General features: G+C 31.9%; 8 protein-coding genes across 11 annotated transcripts in view; 5 read left to right on the top strand and 3 right to left on the bottom strand.

Annotated features, from left to right (window-relative positions):
- The window catches only part of cnn (phosphodiesterase 4D interacting protein centrosomin), a 48,350-nt gene extending 33,257 nt beyond the window's left edge, over positions 1-15,093 (bottom strand). The window contains exon 1 of one of the 4 annotated variants that reach the window (XM_075313428.1): positions 14,807-15,093. In XM_075313428.1, the coding sequence (XP_075169543.1) occupies positions 14,807-15,009 (203 nt within the window). In that variant the 5' untranslated portion in view covers positions 15,010-15,093. Of the gene's footprint in view, positions 1-8,887; positions 9,871-14,806 lie in introns of those variants that run through there. The other 3 variants (XM_075313425.1, XM_075313429.1, XM_075313427.1) reach the window with 3 other exon arrangements.
- Positions 15,094-15,648: 555 nt separating this feature from the next.
- Positions 15,649-16,230, top strand: LOC142240847 (cx9C motif-containing protein 4). Its single transcript, XM_075312593.1, has 3 exons — positions 15,649-15,807; positions 15,870-16,035; positions 16,100-16,230. Exons 1-2 carry the CDS (start codon positions 15,738-15,740, stop codon positions 16,013-16,015), a joined length of 216 nt encoding a protein of 71 aa, XP_075168708.1. The 5' UTR covers positions 15,649-15,737; the 3' UTR covers positions 16,016-16,035; positions 16,100-16,230.
- LOC142240846 (uncharacterized) lies at positions 16,109-16,579 on the top strand. The gene has a single exon (XM_075312592.1). It carries the CDS (start codon positions 16,109-16,111, stop codon positions 16,355-16,357), a length of 249 nt encoding a protein of 82 aa, XP_075168707.1. The 3' UTR covers positions 16,358-16,579.
- Positions 16,357-16,579, top strand: LOC142240848 (uncharacterized). The gene has a single exon (XM_075312594.1). It carries the CDS (start codon positions 16,357-16,359, stop codon positions 16,552-16,554), a length of 198 nt encoding a protein of 65 aa, XP_075168709.1. The 3' UTR covers positions 16,555-16,579.
- A 63-nt stretch (positions 16,580-16,642) lies between these two features.
- PIG-M (Phosphatidylinositol glycan anchor biosynthesis class M) lies at positions 16,643-18,190 on the top strand. The gene has a single exon (XM_075312589.1). It carries the CDS (start codon positions 16,643-16,645, stop codon positions 18,032-18,034), a length of 1,392 nt encoding a protein of 463 aa, XP_075168704.1. The 3' UTR covers positions 18,035-18,190.
- Positions 18,191-19,068: 878 nt separating this feature from the next.
- LOC142240843 (uncharacterized) lies at positions 19,069-20,373 on the top strand. Its single transcript, XM_075312590.1, has 3 exons — positions 19,069-19,949; positions 20,007-20,165; positions 20,227-20,373. Exons 1-3 carry the CDS (start codon positions 19,191-19,193, stop codon positions 20,278-20,280), a joined length of 972 nt encoding a protein of 323 aa, XP_075168705.1. The 5' UTR covers positions 19,069-19,190; the 3' UTR covers positions 20,281-20,373.
- Tim10 (translocase of inner membrane 10) lies at positions 20,271-20,782 on the bottom strand. The gene is made up of 2 exons (XM_075312591.1): positions 20,623-20,782; positions 20,271-20,546 (listed from the first exon to the last, which is right to left on the bottom strand). Exons 1-2 carry the CDS (start codon positions 20,780-20,782, stop codon positions 20,419-20,421), a joined length of 288 nt encoding a protein of 95 aa, XP_075168706.1. The 3' UTR covers positions 20,271-20,418.
- LOC142240849 (uncharacterized) lies at positions 20,621-21,216 on the bottom strand. The gene is made up of 2 exons (XM_075312595.1): positions 21,095-21,216; positions 20,621-21,023 (listed from the first exon to the last, which is right to left on the bottom strand). Exons 1-2 carry the CDS (start codon positions 21,130-21,132, stop codon positions 20,870-20,872), a joined length of 192 nt encoding a protein of 63 aa, XP_075168710.1. The 5' UTR covers positions 21,133-21,216; the 3' UTR covers positions 20,621-20,869.
- Between the last annotated feature and the right edge of the window lie 407 nt (positions 21,217-21,623).

Below are 21,623 nucleotides of genomic sequence, written 5' to 3'. Positions count from 1 at the left end.
AATTTTCGTTTTTTCGATTGTATTAAATCAGTGTATTAAATCGATTCGTCTAAAATTTGAAATTTGAATGTAAAAATTAGCATTTGTTCATTTCGTAACTATTCCATTGAGCCTCTTAATTGTTAGAATATCTCTAACATATTTGTTATTAACACCACTGTCTCCTACAGCTGAAATTAATTGCATACGTCTCAGTGTGTTGGCTGATGCCGCAACGAGCGAATGTTCGTTCATACTGCATTCATTGTAATCGCAACACCAGCCAGTCGAGGCATCTCCATTAACACCCGCACATAAAATATTGTAAATACATAGTTTATACAACAACATTTATTATTATTATTTTCCTGTTTTGTACCACAAAACAAAAACATAGAGCAATGGATACTGAACTTTGATTACTAGCCAGACATATTGGGAATGAAAACAAAAACACTTGTTTTGCATCCATCAATGCAAACTACGAAACAAATTTATAAGATTCAAATGGAATAAATTTACATGTTATTGATGCAACAAATATCCAAGAGCTTTCCGCCTTCTTGCAATATTTCCAACTTGTAATCATCAGACATCCTGTCCTAATTTAATCGAAAATAAATATACTGAATGAAAAGTAAAAAATTCCAAAATCAATTGCTATACAAACATGTGGTCTAGCCTATTACACATAAAACAATAGTCTTCCGGAATCATTTGACAACTATGAATTAACCGCTCGTTAAAAGTTTTTCTTTGGGACTCATATTCAAAATACGCCTATTTACTAAGTAAACCTTGGATTTAACTTGATTTGATTTTGGTTTGGCCTCTGCTAACAGAATGGCTCCATCTAAGAATTCTGAACCCAATCCAATTTTACTTTTAAGGGAAAGTTGATGATATTTGACTTTCTCCTCTGAGATTAAACGTGCCAGTCACCAAAATTAGTTTTTTAATTCCTTATAAATTACCCTTTAGGTTTCATTAGATAATGGCCACAGCTTTTGATAGAAACTACCGACTATATGTACACCCAGAGAAGGAATATGATCACCTCAAACATGTTTTAAGAGCAAAATGTTATTTTTGGGTGGTGACCATGTAACATGGTTTTCGCAACCATGTTATTTTCTCGGAAATCATGTATCTGATTACGGCAAGCAGGTTATATTTGACGAGAAAATAACATTTTAGTGACAAACATGTTACATGGTCACCACACAAAAATAACATTTTGCTCTTGAAACATGTTTGAGGTGATCATATTCCTTTTCTGCGTGTATGTCGCAGTTGATGTATTTCTTTCATACATATCAAACTGTGCTTCTCGATACTATACAAAGTTGAAAGATTAAGAGCCTCTGCCTCTTAGCTGAGTACAAATGACAAGTCGGAAAAATTGCTAGTATTGGCTTGCAATATCTCTCGGCAACTTCTAACATAAATCTGTGATAAAATCTTCAAAGAAATGACTTAATTTTACTATTACTGTTAGCATTTCTTTAGTGATGGGCCCTCAGCCTTCAGTAATGTTGACGCCATGTGATGAATGCAGCATCGACAATTTGTATAAATTTAGTTTATGGATGAGTTTCTTCATTTTCAGTGTATATATGGAAGCCTATAAAATAAACCATATCATTCACTTTAATTGCATAAATGAAATATGAATTTCTATCGACAATTCCATATTTCTATCGCGTATTCTACATTTTCTCCAACCCAAATAAGCCATTAAAAATATCATACGCAGTGCTATTAACCTAAATAAGAGAATTGCTTTAAAATCAAAGGTGCCACAGTAATTGCAAACCCAAGTAGTAGTAAAACTAACATCGATCCTGCGGTGAATATTAGCTCCCATATTGTTTGACACCTTGTAAGTGTTTATGTGTCTATTGGCGTCGAAAGCAAATAAAACAACATTATTCCAATATCACCTGGAGTTTTGGTGCTGCTAAGCATCGTCTTGAAAATGCTTGGAACAAAATATACCTTACAAGTTTTTTAAAACAAATAATCTTATGTGAAATAACATTTTAGTTCGTTTTTTTACACTTGGTGGGAAAATTGCCTTAAAAGATATTATTCTCACCTGTATCATAAACACTCAATAGTTAGGATTAATAGATGATGAGTGTTAAGCGTCCAATGGAATTAATACAAAAAACCTCTTACGGGAGCTAGTAAGACCCAACCGACCCAAAGACCTTTGGCATGAATAACTCACCCACCCCTATTGTTTGGGATCGAAGTTGTTCTTTCATTTACTACATCGTTAGCTTATCATTACATATTACGGAATGCATTAACCCGTAACCTATATACATAAATTTACAAATACATTGAATGTATATATAAAATAAACACAAATGCATTATAATTCCCATTCCCAAGATACGAAATATAATAAATAAACCATTGTACATCCATCCATACATATATATTTCATTGATATGTATAGCATATAGCCTATTTAAGATATGATTAACGCGTCGTATTTATCAAATGTGCATTCACATACACTATCATTACGAAGCACACTAAAGAGCAAAAGTGTTGGACAAATGTGCAATAGTTTATAAACATAGATATTTTTTGCCTTGTTTTGTTAAATATTTAAGGTGTGTATTAAGTTCGAGTTTTGGCGCTAAAGTGAAAGCTAAATTAGTAAAAAAGGCATAAAATTATACATATTTGTTGCAAATTTTTATTATAACTTGATGGGGAATAGCCCAAAGCAAATTTTCACAAAGTTTGTATTCCTTAAAATGGATTATTAAAGAAAAGTAATGGTGAAAAAATTACGATTTTAGCGGCTAAACTCGAACCTTATATCCACCTATATAGAGAAATAACAGTTTGTAATTTGAACTACTTTTTTTCCTGTTCTTTACTTTCTCACTCTTCAATCAGAAAACAATTGAAAAAAAAACTTTGAATTACTCAAAGTTAGTATGTATATTGGACCGATTTCAAGTTGAAATATTTGGGTAAGAATACCATACCGACCGATAAACAAACTAGCAATCGGTTCAGATTTAGACACAGATCCCATATATATGTATTGCCCGATTTTCCCAAACATGGAGAAATATTCTTAAACCTGTGAAATATTCCCCAAACCGGGTAAGATTGTGATATAGTTCCCACATTAACCATATTAAGTAACCGATTTCATAAAAAAATTACATCGTTTGAGATAGGCATTAGTATGGAGAGCATTGAAAGGTATGATAAGTCGGCCCCGAACGTCCTTCAGGCAAACTTAGTTGCAGTGTTGGCAGTATTGGCGATTCCCCCCCCCCCAAATTGGGGATATTTGTTCGTGGATGGGGTCGAAATTTTTGAGATGGGAACTTGGGGAGTTTTTTGGAGATTTTTCCGAAATAGGTTCATTATAATAAATGCGGTTTACAGTAATGCTTTACATTAAATTCTTTTTACTTCAACATTATTAATAAAGGAGCACAGCGAATTGTCAACATTTAAGGAAGGAAAATATTGGTGAATTTATTAGACGTAAAGAAAATTTCGTAGTTTGAAGGAAAAAATTTGAGTTAAAAATTGCAAAAAGTCTTTAGTGTCATACAAAGTTTATGATGGACGCATTATTGGTAAAATTTTAAGAAATTCTGAACTATTTGGTGGGAGGCACGGATTTAGTATATCTTTGTGCTTCATTCGTGTATAATTTTTTCCTCTTTTTTAGTTAATTTAAATAACGTACGAAAAAATATTAAAGTCAAGAAAACTTTTTTTAAAATATAATAATTACGTGAGCTAAACTAGAATTAATTGGCTTTGGTTAACTTTTTCTTAGGTCAACTTTTTTTTGAGTGCAGCTTTTCTTTATTCCACGGAAGACAATAGGGTACAAATGTAACATTTGTGCTAGAAACGGACACAAGATTTTACTTTTAAGACCCAAGAGCTAATTTATAATTTTACTCAGCTTGGCTAAGACTTTCAATTGTGAAATCATTTCGTAGGGACTCCTTTTTATAGCCGAGTCCGAACGGCGTTCCACATTGCAGTGAAACCACTTAGATAAGCTTTGAAACCCTCAGAAATGGCACCAGCATTACTGAGGTGGGATAATCCACCGCTGAAAAACTTTTTGGTGTTCGGTGGAAGCAGGAATCGAACCCACGACCTTGTGTATGCAAGGCGGGCATGCTAACCATTGCACCACGGTGGCTATGGGGTAGTCCTACTAAGTTGTTCCAGGACGTGTCCTTTGGAATGTGTTCAAGTCCTGTCCTATCGTGTAACTAAATTTTATTTCTGTTTTTTTTTTCTACAGAAAATGTTGTCTTAATTTTATTTCTATTAACCCTTTCTCTACCGATGTCCACTTAGAAGGACATTCGAAAAAGACACCAAATTCTATTTTCCCGCTTAGTTTCGATTTCTTTCTCGATGTTATTTTAAAGTATATGGTCCATATTGGTGAGGTCTAAAACACATTTTTATAAACTTCTTTAACAATAAACGAAAAATACGAAAATTTGAGACAATTTTTCTACTGTATGTTTCTAGTAAATGGGCATTTATACAAAAACTATAGCTGATACTTTTTCGGGTTCTTTTTTGGTATTTTTTCTCACACTTTGAAAAATATTATAGACCAAATAGCGCTTATTTTCGTAATGACATTTGGTCACAATCCAAGAATCAAATTTTCAGAACAAACTCATATAGCTCTTGAAGTAATTGAGGTAGGTTTCAACATGCTGTTAGTACAAGTAAGAGCAGACGAAAAATAAAAGTTTTTAACATTAGGTTTATTTCGGTAGTGAAAGAGTTAAGTTGGGGATTTTTGGCGTCAAAATCGTCCCAATTTGGGGATAAGAGCACGAAAAACGCAACGCTACTTATTATTAACCTTTAGGAATAAATGTAAATTATATATCCCATTTATATCATATTTTTCTAAATTTTTTTCTAATTAATATATTGACTTGCCTTCAAACCAAAAAAATTTCAATATTTTCTGCTATTAAAAAATTACTCTTGTTATAGCTAATAAATAGCGCTAATGTGTCAGCTGAATATAGTATTCATTGTTTGATACTATTAGTAGACATTTTCTATGAGGTTATATTTAGCTTTACAACTTTCAATGAAATTGAGTTAGAAGTTTTCGCCAGTTGAATGAAAAATTACCAAAGTTCTTATAATTTCCAACCGAACTGTAGGTACGATGTTTTAGAAAACAAACCGACCAAGTGTGGGGAACACTAGGCAAATGCAATTCATATTTGTCAACAACCAAAAGTCTTTAAATGATAACAAAACAAATATCGGATTTTAACTGGAAATAGAATGAAGCATTCCAAAATGCAGTTATCGCTAGAAATGACGACAAAACGGACGTAAACTAAGTATGACGAATTAAGAAAAACAATAGATAGAAATCATTGTATTTGAAACATTTTCTTTAATATGAATAATATCAAAAAAAAAAAAAAAACATATGAATAATTCAAACCATCATCTTTTTGAATTAAATTTCTGCCACTAGTTTTTATTTTTATTTAATCTATCAATTTTTTATTCTGTCTATCAGAAAAATTGCTACATTTCATTAAAAAAAAAGGGTATTTTACAACGTAATTACGAAGCATATCAGTCGCATTTAATTATACGAGCATCATTACAAAATTTCCCACACAACAAAAACTTGAAATCAGAACATTTAGTTTGTTCAATCGTTTGGACTTTCGATCGTCATTGAAAAGCCTAAAACGTCATTATACAGACTACAAAAAAAACACAAAACACAATTAAATGTTTCTATCTCTAATATCGGCTCACAAGCTATTTGTGAATTACAAATAAAAACAACAATAATAATGTCAATGCTCAACAAATCAACAACTAATGAATTTTGTTGTAATACTTTACGTAAGTATCGGTTCTGGTAATGTTACCTTAAAAGGTTTTAATTAACAATAAATCTATTTATTTATATGAATATACAACATATAGTACATTATATAGTTTTTTTTTTTGTATGTTATTTGTATATGAGTTCTATACAACTGTAATGTATTTGTAATTTTATCTGTAGATCAATGTATACATATATGCAATTTTAGAACAATCATACTCATGTTGCGGTAGATGTGACGCCTCTTCATATATTACGTTGAAATATTTATAAAAATAATACTTATGTAAGTCAAGTTTGTAATTAGGAGTTTCTCTAGGAGCAGGTCAACACCCATTAGTCTACCAAAAAGAGTTTTTAAAACCACTACCTGATTTGAAGTAATAGTTCATATTATTATTTCCCCATTATTTATTTATATCATTAGTCTTTTTAGAATTTAAAGAATTAGTCTCAAATTTTTTAGATTTTTTTTTTCAATGAGGTTCTGAAAATCGATTAATTAATATTAGCAAACTGAAACATCGTCCAAACGATATTGGTCATCATAAATAGCCTATTAAATCATGAAAAGTCGTTTAGTAGACATGGAAAAGTGAACCTTTGATATTACAACAAAAAATATTTGTTTGCACTTAAATTTATTTATCTATTTCTTTTTTCGTAAGAATGCATTAAAACTCATAAACAAATTTTAAAAATTCGTTATTTGTCAAAATGTCACATTTCTTAATTCACATCCAAAACACCGAATTCGCATCACACCTTAAGAAGTGATGCAAATTCAGTGCAACGGCTGTTAAAATGGTGGACATCCATCCTATGACAAGCCCATGTTAAATTCATCGCTTCTGCGCCAATTTTGTACCACTTCCGGATCCAAAAAGAAATTTTTCACTACTTTTTTGGCGACGCTTTTTTTTTTTTGCTAGGTGGTTATAAAGTTCAATGACCATTCACATAAGTTCAATATGAACTAAATCAAAAGAAAATGTTCGTACTATACGAAATAAATGAAAATGAAATTTTTCGTCTACGAGAGGGTGTAATTTTATTGAGTTGCAAGTAAATCAATCATTCTTGCTATAAAATAGTTTACTTTTTTCTGTGTACTCGCCTTAAAGCTTACAAAAACATGGTATTTCCCCTTTTGCTAATGAAGGAGAGCCACCATTATAAAATGGTCACAATGCCAGCCTAGAATAAAAAATGCTTATAATTCCCGCCAAGAATAAAGACCACTTTTTCGAAAAATAACCAAATCGTAGCGTACAAATGGCCATGGATTAGGCTTTGAATTCTGAATCAAAACTTTGAAAAGTCGACTTTTTGAACAGAGGTTAAAACTAATAATTTTACACATTTATATGTCTGTCTGTATGGAGCTATCCCCTTTAAAATAGTTTTTAAATTATATTGTCTACAGATACTCTCAAAGTTACCAGAGAAACATTTGCATCATATATGATCCAATGTCATATAACGACTTTTTAGTTAAATGTCGATTTTCCAATTTTGACCAATATCAAAACCCCCATATACAAAAAAAATAAAGAAAACTTCATGCTTACTTTTCCATATAAATTCATTCGATAAACTTTCAATTAATTGTTTTGCATATGGGCAAAAGTCCATTTTGAACAAAAGTCGATTTTCGACTTTATATACCTCAATGTACCGAAATGGCGCTGTAAATCATAAATTATCTAAGCCTGAAAACAATGTACAAAACGGCATAAGGCTAAGGCTTGCTAATATAAGAGACGAACGAATTTGGAAAATAGCTGATTCTGAGTCGATTGGTTGTTCATATTTGATATAATCAAGTCAATAACGCTTTAATGACATCAGTCTCTCTATGATACATATGTTTGCAAGTTTTAGACTAATGGTCGATTTTCATATACATTACTTAGGTTAGGTTAGGTAAGGTATAGTGGCAGCCCCACATTTCCGGCTCACTTAGACAATTCAGTCCATTGTGATACCACGGTGGTGAACTTCTCTCTTATCACTGAGTGCTACCCGATTCTATGTTAAGCTCCATAACAAGGGACCTACTTTTTATAGCCGAGTCCGAACGGCGTTCCACATTGTAGTGAAACCACTTAGAGAAGCTTTGAAACACTCGGAATAGTCACCAGCATTACTGAGGTGGGATAATTCTCCGCTGAAAAAAAATTTTGGTGTTTGGTCGAAACAGGGCTTGAACCCACGACCTTGTGTATGCAATGCGGGCATGCTAACCATTGCACCACGGTGGCTCCCTACATTACGTAAGGTCTCCCTCTTATAGTAAAGTTCGTTCGAAAAAGCAAGAATACATTACTCCAAAATGACCATATATATGGAACCAATACAAATAAATCTTGGAATTTAAAGTATTGAATAGAGGGAAGAAGTACAAGTTTTATCTAAAAGCTAAACCTGAGTTTTATATGATATTCTCAAAATTCCGAAGGTTCACATTCCAAAAAGGTTCAAAGAGGTCTTGTATAAACTAATATTAATATTTCATATGTTATTATATATACTCAGTAGTAGAAATCGATTTGTGCGTCCAAACAACATATGTACAGTTATTGGAATATTTACAGACATTACATCAATGCTTCAATTAAAAAAAAATATGTCAACAAAGGTTAAGATTCCAACATCCTTTATAACAGAAATGATGATTCATCAGTAGTTTCATATATACCCCCGCCATTAGCAGTTTTCTATGATTCTATATTCGAGAACACTGAGATAAAGAGAGAAAATATGATGATGATGAGATGAAACAAGGGATGATGGCGTCAAATAAACCATGTGTCGTTGAACCATCCATAAGGGGTGAGCAGCAAGCGAGAACAAAATAAGTAGGATTAACAATATGTAATTGTTATCCTGACATACGACGACGCTAGTTATAGGGGTTGTGTAAAGGGACCCTGCACAGCTTGCAAACGTTTCTGTTATTTTGGCATTATTATTATAAAGATTTGTATACCCTTACTATGTACTTACCATGTATAGCTGAAGAATTTTCCAAACAGGAAGAAAATAATTTTTGCCAATGGTATTGGAAATTCTAATGTACTACCCTTTATTTGGATCGCTGATGTTTTGTTACTGCAATTGTTGTCCACTCTCTGCGGAGCGTTGATAATAGAGTTCAATTAAAATAAATTAACACAACAAGTGACTTCTTTTGGCACAATATAAACGAATTCAAAAATAACAATAATTTGTGTGTGGTTGTTATTTTCCTTTTTCTTCACAATAAAATAGGTCTTTCATGTACACTTTATGTATGTATATAACATATACGCTCAAACACACGCATATATATTTACAATTTATATTAAACGATTATTATTATGAACGCCATCATCATCCATCTGTAGATTTATAGAGCAACACAAACGATAAACACAATATGACAACGGGAACTCAATGATGTTTATATAAACATGTACACATACATAGATGCGTATACAGTCTCAGTATTTTAAAGATAATATATATTTGCAGCATCCGCAAAATAATGTGGAAAAGGCGCCTTGAGAATAAAAACTAAACAAAATATATACGGAAATTTGCTATCGTAAATTTATTCACCATTCGTCCGTATGTTTTTTTTTTTTATTTAGAATAAAAACGTATTTATGTTTGATATGAGAAAAATTTTCATCGAGCTATATTATTTCTTTAAAGAAATTTCTGTAATTCATAATTCATTCATTACAATTTTTAATTATTTCATTAGACATATGTAGTTTTACGACCTTTTCTAAATGTGACGTAGTTTTTATTTTCTTTTTAATAACACCACAAATTGATTTTTTATAAATATTTTCATTGTTTTTTTTTTTTGTTTTTCTTTCTTTGTATAGCGCGATTTAGTATCTCATGGATTAACTGAAGGAAACAATCAGCAAATCAAATATATTCAGCGCGAAGCAAACTAAAAGATGAATTTCAGTGCTTTTGTATTGTGTGTAATTAATCGAAGAAAGCAAGAACAGAACTGAAAGCGAATGTTTTCAGTATTTACTCTCATACTCATCGGCCAGGCAAATGTTTTCAATTAGAATTTTCTTGCCATCGCACACGATACAAAGAGTAGCAGATGTCGAATTTGTATGTTCGCTCTTGCCATTGCCTGTATTGTTGTTACTCACAGCAGGAGAATATTTTCCATATACAATGTGACAATGTGAAAGAATAGAAGAGCATGCTTCTGTGGCCAAAAACTACAGAGGTAGAAATGTTTATTTGTAGCGGGGTGAATTTTCTTTACCAACAGTGTTATAAATGACTATTTCACTGGTGAAAAATAAGATTTTTTAAACATTGTATTATACTAATATTGTTTACAATAAGCATGTAGGTCCTTGTGGGACTACCAACGTTTTAATAGTTTTGTAGTGGATTCCATTTTCCCTCAGTTTCCTCATTGTCTAGGTTATGTTTCAAAATAAAAATTTTAGGATTTGTGTTAACTAGATTGGAAAAATTATTGATAAGCATGGGGTCAGTATAAAATTAAGAAAATAGTTATTCAAAATAGTTTTCAATGAAAATTTTATATGATATATAAAAGCAATATATGTATCTACTTCGATATTGTTAAATACATTTAGATTTTGTTTTTAAATGTTTATCTATAATAAAATATCTCCAGATTCATTAATTAATTCAACCTGAATTCGCAGAGTATATTTCCTGTTTTAAGAAAAATAAATAAATAAGCAATATGTCAATTGAAAAGTCCCTGGATTGATACTAGAATTAAATCCACGGCGGAATCTGTAGAATAAGGTTTATGCGGTTTCATGCGCCTCCCAAAATATAAACCCCATAACCGGTTGTGATGGATGGATTTAAGGATTTTAATATTTTTTTTTTGAAGCCTATGGTTAGGATTTATTACTGTGTAATACACCCTTTGGGCCACTAGGCCTTTGTATTATATTAAATGAATAAATAAATAAAATAAATAAATAACCTTGCCAGCATACTGTTGCGTTTTTCCACGGATTCATCGTGTGCAGTTCACTTGATTGATTATCGATTGTAGATCGGAGTAAATAGATATGGCAATTTTCATCGATAGGCAGATACGGATGCATCCATAGTCAGATATTATGCTAAGTTGTATCCAAACACTGTTTCGAATAATTGACTCATCGTTGTTTTTTGTCAAAAGTTTCTCCCATTTTGCACAGATAAGTTAAGTTTATATATTTGGAGAACCTTGCGATTTCATTTAATTTCAATAAACCTTCAAAATCAATCCCTTAAATTTTTAGTCTGGAAACTTGTTATCAATTCAAGTTTTTGCTTCAATTGTATCTCACCTTCAAAAATTCAATATTTGATCTACAAGCAAAATTCATTTCAATCCATTTTTTTTCACAATACCATCACTAAAAAAATATTATTCATAATCTAATGATCCGACTAAATTCATATACACATGATTTAAAGGCTAGGACTAACTAAAAATTCTTACGATTCCATTCTAGTAAAGCTATATGTGTAAGACCGGGATAAACCGAACCAGGTATTACACTAAGTGAACATTCTATATGTAATTGTTACTATTTTGAATAAAAATCTTTTACATTAATAAATTGATCATTATAATTGTCCTTTAGAGTCTATTGCCCATATTCATAATATTTTACTCACAGTTTATCGAAGGAATTTGTATGGTAATAGTAGGTTTAAAGTTTACGTTAACTTTTATGAACTTGGGGGTAAATCTATGCCCACTTAATTAAGATTTAAAATCATAACAAATTTTGGAAATGAACAGGATAAATAGATTTCGACCTAAACTAATTTAAAAACATCATAACAAGGTCAAACTCTTTGGTAGTATTGTATGTCCTTACTTTGTGGCCGTATCTTAACAACATCTACAAAGCAAACCTATGTAAATAAAATTATGTTTTTCAAATATCAACTTGTGTTTGTCCTACTTTGACATAGATGTAATAGACATTATGCTGAAATATTTGTTTACAAAAATGTGTCTTGTTTATATTTACCTAGGCTCCATAGCTACCTGCTATGTGATGATCACATTTGAATAATTTTATTGCTTGGTGTAAAATATTTAAAGTGAAAGCATAGCCTTGATGTATAGAGTTAAAACAAACAATTCTTCCTATCATTATATAAAATATTAAATTTCAACTTAATCAAAAACAAATAAAAATAATTCGATTAAAATAAAAAAAAAATTGACTACTGTCTTTGGTCATATAAGTATACATTCAAAGTCGGAAAATAAAACCCATTAATACTCTAGACAACCAAAATATACTTAAACTTAAACAATTACCAGCATATGTGAAAAGTAACTCAAAACCTAAATAAAATTGATTAACGTCAAGCTTGATTAGATTTTCCAGCTATAATGGTAAGAAGGGTGTGTAGATCCAAGTTAAAAAAGCGTAACGACATGCCTTTATATAACAACTGAATTTACAAAAAAAAACACATATAGAATGTATGTTAATGGGTGAAAATGTCATATAAACCAAGATTATCGAATAAATGTATTGGAAATTTTCTTAGATCACTGACTGTAATATGTTGAAATTGCTTACAAATTCCAAATTTAGGGGAAGATTTTGCAAACAAGGAAATCTGAAAGCATAAATCCGGGAGCAATTCATAGCCTATTTGCATTGTGTATTACTTCGTTGGGACTAAAATAAAATTAAAAGATTAATATAGAGGTATTTTGCGTGTTGATAAAATACTGAAATACGCTTGAAACAAAAACTTGCTGACGACCAAAAAGGGTTTGTGTGCTGAGTTTAGACGTGGTTAAATTAGCATCGAATACGATGAACGCTGTGGAAGCCCAAAATATGTTGCTACCGATACTTAAAATAAAATTTGATTGAAAGAGAATACATTCTAAACTGATAATGGACATTATATCATACATGTTCGAAACTTTGTGAGCATAATTTTGCTAAGAAATTTGTCATTTGTTAAAAATTCTTTACATTTTTTTGGTTATCTGATTATAGTAAAAATTTTCGGTTTCGAACATGCCCCAAATATGAGATAGCAACGTGAAATATCAACTGTTTAATATTAGGTATAGTAAAAAGATATTCATTATTTTTCCAATAGATGACGTTATTTATCTGCATTTCGCGTTGTATTACATCGGTCAGAAAATATAATTGGTATAAACCAAGTCAACAAAAGCATTAATGTATGCATCAGCGTATCTAGTCTTGATAGCGTAACTGCTATTGGTATTTTTGGTATGTCTATCATAAGGAATCTTTGCGATATGAGTAACACTGACTTTAGATTCACAGAGTTTACGAAAAGCATATTAAGAACACATAATAAATATTATTTACATAATACTCAACTGAAACCTAAGTAAAATTAATAGAAAATGAATTTTAGGAAAAATCAAAGCGGATGTTAGGCCCAAAAGGTTTTATTTATATACAATTTTAAATTACACATGAACAAAAATTGAATCAAAGATATGATGACGAATATAGGTTCGTTGGCCTCTTTTTATTGATGTTTTTTCAATAATGATCTATTATGTATTTGGCGCGTAGAACTACCAAAATACACAAGCACAAAGCTATATACACAGCGTCACTTTGTCACCGTATTTTCTGAAATCAACATCACTGCCAATCACATTTGTTCGATTTTAGTATTAGGTGGCACATTGCCGACATTAGTCTTGCCTCTTCTTAAGGTATACTCAGAAAATTAAAAATACTCTTCGCCTTTTGGACATTTGCCAAAATGCCGTGCAAAATCTCTAGGAATGAACTACCTTCTAACACATGTATAAATGCTTCGAATATAACATATACAAATTAAAGTTTACTTTTTCTAGTTTAATGAGGTAGCATGATGATAATCGCTAAATGGGATCAAAGATACAAAAAATAAATGTAAGATACACAGTTGAATGTTACAATCGATGACCTCACAATAATTACAATATTAACTTACCCCAAGATTCTCGCGATTCTTTTCGAAAGTAATTGCAAGTCACCCACCCCTAGCACTGAAACAACATTTTGACAATGAATGGCCACAATGAACAAGCAACACGAGCTAGAACAACATATAGATCTGTAAGAAAGCCAAACCCAGGCTACGAAAGAATGCCTTTGCAGAACACCTTGAATCATCTTTAAGTGGTCAAGATCCTTCCTGTACAAAGACATGACATAGATATTGTCAAACGTCCAGGAGTTTGCTGTAACAGTAATTTTATAACCACCACCACAAACTGAACCCCAAATTCAGTTATGTATATGAGAAATTCTCAAAATAGACCACCATACCAGATGGTTCGGTTCTAAACAGGATCTATAGACAAGCGAAGCGGTATAATAACAAAAAGATCTGAAGGAATGCTACCCTGAAAACTGTGAAAGGAGGTCTTCCCAATACCCCCATACCATATTCCTATGGAGACCAAGATCTGGAAATACTTAGAATGACGATTACCTTCGTGAGGATGTTTTGCAATAACCTTTCACATCAACACCTTATATGTGCTTACCCACTTCCAGGAAAGCGTTACAAGAGAAAACTCCTAGAGTTTAAAATAATAGTAGCAGAGGGGCTTATTGTTCGTGATATTAGGCTAAAATAACCATTTTTCACGCCAACTTTAATAATTTATACTTTTTTAATACAAATCCACTTTTAATCCAACTCATTTTTGAACAACTTTGTCCCAATTTTGGACATAGTTCAGAAGTTCTTCGTGTGTGAATGTGTGAACTCTGAACCAATTCCAATTGGCTTCATTCTACTGTTGATTAAAAAATACCTTTGCCATCTAGCTAGCTTAATATGAAAATCAAATATTGGAATTTGTAAATTTCCCCAAATCAGAAGCACTAGAAAAAACTGGCTACTTACTCGTTTAAATGTTTTGTTAGGGCTAGTGCCATTTTTCGTAGATCCTTTTTTTCCACATCGCCAAAATCCACATCTTCCAAAATACTGGTCATGTTATCAATTAAAGTGGATGTATTCACGACAGCCGAGAATACATCCTTGCTATCCTCCACATCTTCGACTTGTCCGGTACAAGCACCATCAATATTTTTTTCAGAGCTCATTTAAAGAAATTTACAAAAACCGCGAAAATATGACGAATACAAATAACACAAACTACGATGTCCAGAATGCTTCCTCTTCCTTCGCAATAGAGTCGTATGATGTGACGAATATGAATAAGAAAAGGAAATGATGAATTTTCAATTTGTTTAATAGGCCTGTTTCTGCCATTTTTCATCTAACAATCATGCCAAAAGAAATTGCTTCCTACGAAGTGTGTGGTCCAATGGAAGAATTAAAAATGAATGGAAATTTTTGATAATTAAGAGCAATTACTCCAAATAGTTAATAATAAAAAACTATTAATAATAATTAAATATAAATTAAGGTTATAAAAAAATTAAATGAATTCATAAAATAAGTCACTATAAAAATGTTTCGGAAAGGCTTGACAGGAATTTGTTTGTTTTCATTTATTTCAGGAAATGTGATCGTGATGTAGTGTATTTCAACTAGTGATTTTCAACTCGAAATTCAAATATAGTACTCACCTTTACGCTCATTCAACAATTTTTCAACTTTAATTTTAGCCTAATCCTTTGAAAAATGTTTGTAAGCGTGTTGAATATAAGCATGTGTCGGGTGCTTGTATTTATTGGGAAAACATAAATATCGTCACTTTTGGCAACTCTGGAATTTACAGCCGGCATATTTCGTCTGGCTCCGACCTTAGCACTTATCACATCTTTCAAAAGTTCTATATCTTTTTTATTTCTATTATTCAAGATTTATGTCATCTTATAACACCAAAAAAGATCCTTGCAAAGCTAATGCCTGTAGAATTCAAGCTTGTTTGAAAGGTACAATGTGTATACAAATATGTCTTCCTTCTTATATAATAGATTTAAATGTGTTTTTTTAGAGAATAACTATCAAGAAGAGAAGTGTCTAGAGGTACTTGAACAAATGCGTTTATGTTGCTTGAAGTGGCATCAAACATCCTTGTGTTGCTCTGGAATCGATTTGAGTCGCTCGTATTTACCCGATACGTCTGAAAAGTCGAAATAAACACTACTAGCTTCTGTGAGGTATGTACCTTTTATAATTTAATTTCATGGTAAAAAAGTATACTCTAAACCTTTTACTTTAAAGGGAATAATAATGCAAACTCCTCCGCCTTACAAACCACCACAACAATTGCAAGACGTTCTCAATAAACAAGCCACCCAAAGAAAGCGAACTGCCCAGTTACCGAAACGTAATTGGATTCAAAAAAATCCACGAACCTTCCAATTGGCATTCATAACATCTTCATTGCTGCTTTTGTTCTCAAGGCCATTGTACGATATTTTCTGTGAAACATCACTTCCGGACGCAGATTCCTTTGTTTACGAAAATCGCCGCAAGTAATGGAATCAGTGCGTAAAGCCAAACAACGTTTGCGCAACTATCCAATTCTTCTAGGAAAATGTGCAGAATCGGCAACCATATATGCGGCATGTGTATCGAGAGACTTGAATGTACAGCACAGAACCTGTGACAAAGAATTTAAATTATTTAAAGATTGTTTAATGAATGCCGCCAAAGAAATGAAAACAAAATTATAAATTACAAACAAACAACAATCAAGTACACCTTTGATAATTGTTTACCGATATTTTTACTACAACACACGTCACATACACCTCGTTCACAATGACAAAATCTTCGCTATATTATAAATTGAAGGATCGCTTACTAACATTATCATTGCGTTTCCATATCATCCTATCAATACTAATACGAGTCGGATTTATTATCTATGGAAAGATACAAGACCAACATTCGGAAGTGAGATTTACAGATATTGACTACATCGTTGTGACAGATGGGGCTAGACAAATATTAGAAGGAAATAGTCCCTTCAACCGACACACATACCGATATAGCCCACTCTATGCATATATGCAAATACCCAATGTGGTATTATACCAGGAAACTGGAAAAATTTTATATTCCTGCTTTGATATTCTCGTCGCTCTCCTAATATATTCGATAGTACGAAATGAACTAAAATATCAATGCAACAAAGCCGTTCAGTATTTATTAATCAAATACGGAAAAGCTACAAAATTATCTGCAAGTGTCAACTACGGGGACACTCGTAACAGTCCGGAAAAAATAGCGAAGGCTTCCGCCTGTTTTTGGCTGTACAACCCCCTTACAGCGGTGATCTCAACAAGGGGTAATGGAGACAGTTTTTCCAGTTTTTTCGTTATATTTACTTTATATCTACTCATTAAATCGGATGATTGTAGGGAAGCCATAAGAAGACGTAACTGGCTAGTGTTTATTGCTGGCCTTGTACATGGATTTTCAATACATTTACGAATATATCCGTTACTATTTAGTCTAGCATACTATTTAACATTATCAGATAGATCTGTAAAAACCCTTAAAGATTTTCTACGTATATTATTATTTCCCAACATGCAACAGCTTCTTTTGGTTTTTGGGACACTTTTGAGTCTTACAATATTAACGTATTCCTTTTATAAACTATATGGATGGCAGTATATTTACGAAGGATATTTGTATCATTTTATTCGCAAAGATATACGTCACAATTTCTCTTTGTACTTCCTTATGCAATACTTAAATAGTGGTAGTGTTAGCGAAGAGAACATTTTAAACAAATTTTTAATAATGGCACCCCAATTTATTTTAATTTTTTATTTAACAATTGGTTTTGGTCAAAACAGGCAAACATTGCCTTTTTGCATATTTTCAGTGACATATACTTTAGTTACCTTTAACTCTGTGGTGACTTCACAATATTTTATTTGGTATCTTGCCCTCCTTCCACTTTGTATTAACAATTTCTCGCAAACTATGTCGATATCGAAAGGTGCTTTATATTTTTGTTTATGGTTGTTTTCCCAAGCCCTTTGGCTTTTACCAGCTTATCTTCTTGAATTTCAAATGTGGAATACGTTTTACTGGATTGGGGCTCAAGGTGCATTTTTCTTTATAGTAAATAACTTAATATTGGCACGTTTGATAGAAAACTATAGCTTTATATCGTTTAAAATAAGAAGACCTTTCTGAGAGGTTAACATTTATGTAGATATTGATAAAGTACATCCCCATGTAGATATTTTTATTACAAATTCAGCATATACAACTCTTAAAACTAGTATATCTTCCCTTTTGTAATTGCAATAAAATCGAAGTATTTCAAGAATAAATGCAGAAAAGAGAAAATGTTCCAATGAAAAGCAGGGAGCACTGGTAAAGGGGAAATCAAATTCTTTGGTAAGTACATATTTCATATCGTACTGCAATCAAAACTAAATTATTTTGCACAAAATATTTAAAATAAAATGTTGTTAAATAGTGTTGCATACATATGTATTTGATGTTTTCGTGGTTAGTGGAGTGAGAGTTTTTTTTGCATTTCAAACATATTGCTGCCCACCCAGGCAAAGAGAGAAAAAGTGAGAATTATTTATTTGGGATACCTGCTCTCATATAAACAATGTGTTGTAAAAATAGGTACAGAGATTATGTATATTAAATGAGATTGCCTATGTAATAAATTTTACTAGTAAGTTATTGATGCAACGATTTCTCTCGTTAAATAATTAAATAAAAGATGTGAGTTTCCCTTCTACGCATATGAAATTGCCATAACTCCAGCCAAATGTGAGAAACTGCTATTTAAATGTACTTAACGATGGCCATTTCTATCAATATTATTACGTAAACAAGTACACAGAAAAAGACCGTGACAACTTTTCCAATTAAAATTTTAATTGAGTTCTAAAAATATTCAATTAAAAATTTAATTGATTCAACAATTTTTTTTAATTGAAACATAAATCAATCACAAAAATTAATAGTATCAATTATTTTTTAATTGCTTGCAATTAATTGATACTATCATTTCTATGTTGAAGACATTTCAATTAAAAATTTAATTGGATCAATTAATTTCGTGATTGAAGAAAAAAAAAACTTGTTTTGTGTGTAGTTGGCCGAAAATGCCCTCCTTTGTTTTGTGTCATTTTACAAATAATATTTTTACTAATTTTTGTCATGCACTGTATATGGTTTGACAAATGCATCATCGAAAATATCGCATCATAGTATTACCACATACAATAGTATTGTATTTTAGTATTTATTAAACTTTCACAGCTCGAAAGTTTTAGAGAATAATTTCAAATTAAGCCGACTCTATGTAGACGGGAAGTAAAAAATAATGAACGTTGTGTATCAATTTTTTCGTAACAATCACATATTGGCCATATGCGAAGACTGTTACCTGGCAAAAACCTTTACATTGAATTTATCAAGATTTGAAATGACTGAGGTTCCCGACTTAGTCCAAAAATGTGAAACTATATTGAAATTGTTTTTAAACCATAATCATTTGACCCGCCTACCAATATTTATATGCAACTTGACAAGACTCCAAGTGTTAACATTGGACTACAACAAACTGAGCGAATTTCCGGCGGTGGTGTGTCAATTGATGAATTTAAAAACATTAAATATAAGTTGTAATGGTATACCAACGATTCCAGCTGATATTGGACAACTAGCACAATTGGAAACATTTTGGTGTAATAATACTGGGCTTTTAGAACTTCCGGATGAAATCGGAAATTGTGAGCGCCTAGAAACACTAGGTGTACGGGGAAATCAAATACAAAAATTGCCCACAAGTTTGAATCGTTTAAAAAGATTGCGTTGGCTAACATTAGAAAATAACAGTTTGTCTTCTATTCCGGATGATCTGAAGCTGATAAATATACGGCACTTAAATTTAAAAGGAAACGTTTTAACTAGAATTCCTCCTTGCCTGCGAAATATGAAAAACTTGGAATATGTTTTTATTAATAATAACAGCATTGATTATACCGGGACTGTTACCGAGGAGTTAGGTCATTTGGAATTTATACGAATGTTAAACATATCCGATAATCCAATATGCGATAATGTAGATATGCAATTAAAAGTAAGCAAATTTTATACTGATATTGAGTTTCTTTAACCGATATTGGTCTACCCATAGGAGCATAGTAATATAATATTTGATAGTCTCGAGGCTAGGGAAAACGCCTCCGAAGACGAACTTGACGATGATGATGATGAAGACGATTGGGAAAATAGCATCGAAACCAGTGATATCGATTCCACCGAAGATTCGAGCAGCCCCGAAACCGATATTGAGGTTAGTACCTAATGTTCAAACAAGTTAACAATCGAATAATGTTTGCATTCATTTTACATAGGATATATCAATTCTAATACCAGAGCTATCGCGCTACATTACAAATTTTAGTTAAATGCTGACCATGGAGACAGGTCTAACTTTGTATATTTAAAATAATTAATGGAACATCAGTAAAGGAATAATAAAAATTAATATAACAACTCTATGGGGCATACAAGGAAGTTACTAGAACAAACTAGAAAATTAATTCTTAATTTGACATTTTCTTCATGAGGTCTTCATCCTGCATAGACATAGCCGTTAATTTTTTGCCAATTTTCTCATGAATATCCAAGTACTTTGCTACGCATCGGTCAATGCATACCATCTCGCCTTTACCTATACAAACAAACAAATTGGATTTTTTAGCACATGTATACATAGGTCACTTTTTGTTTTCGTATCCATAACTCACCCAATTCTGCTTCTCCATATCGAGGTGGTATACATTTTTTGTGGCACGCATTTGTCATGCGATTATATAAATCCGACATCATTTCAATTTCCATTTCTTGCATCATCTGCAATTTGGCCTGCTCCGCAGAGCTTAGATTCATTTGTGGCATTTGAGCCATGATGTTGCACGTGTATGTATAGTTTGGAAAGTTGGCAAAAACGTTCTATTAAAATTTTTGATTTTATTAGTGCTTATTATTACACTCCTAGGCGTTGAAACGTCTTGATCCCACAGACTCGTAATCTCCGATATTTGCTTTTTTCATGCGGTCTCTGATTTGCATGTCCTCGTAACGACGTTTATCAACGGAATTCTTGGACAGCACGAATGAATATACGCCAACAACAGTTACGACAGTCCTATTGTTATTTATAACAAAATAATAAAGAGAGCTAAAACATAACTCCAGAGAACGCGGAAAATTTCTTACCAACCCAAAGCTATTCGGCCAAAATTTCCTAAAGACATCACTTTTTCACTTGGCTTGCTATTTAATAACTTAGTTACGGTCAGCTGTTATGACATAACCTCAATTGACAAGTTTAAATGTCATGCGAATGACAAATCGACGCGTACATTTCAAAGTGTATTAAATCGTTTTTAGTCCAATGAAATATTTATTGATAATAATGGACTGAAAAACTCCAAGCTACGAGATTTTGAGTCTAAGTCTAAAAAATATATTCTATTATTATTTTTTGTAAAAACTCTTATGAGTTCACGAAAGTATCACGATCACAAAATCTGCTTGCTTTGTTCGCTCAGTAGACAAAAATTGTTTATGATAAACACCATCCATTGCATCGTATATTTGGGGCATCGATTTTTATATCACGAGAATTTTTCTATTTTAAAATAATGGTCCGTTTCTTAATAGAAATTGCAAGTAGAAATAACAACGAAGACAGGGGTTTTCTTTGGAAGAAATGGTCCAAATTATCAATTCAAAAATTACATGA

The sequence above is a fragment of the Haematobia irritans genome, chromosome 5, assembly GCF_050003625.1.
Source record: "Haematobia irritans isolate KBUSLIRL chromosome 5, ASM5000362v1, whole genome shotgun sequence".
NCBI lineage: Eukaryota > Metazoa > Arthropoda > Insecta > Diptera > Muscidae > Haematobia > Haematobia irritans.
The sequence above is the reverse complement of the archived record's forward strand: the minus strand, read 5'-3'. Positions and strand labels throughout refer to the sequence as shown.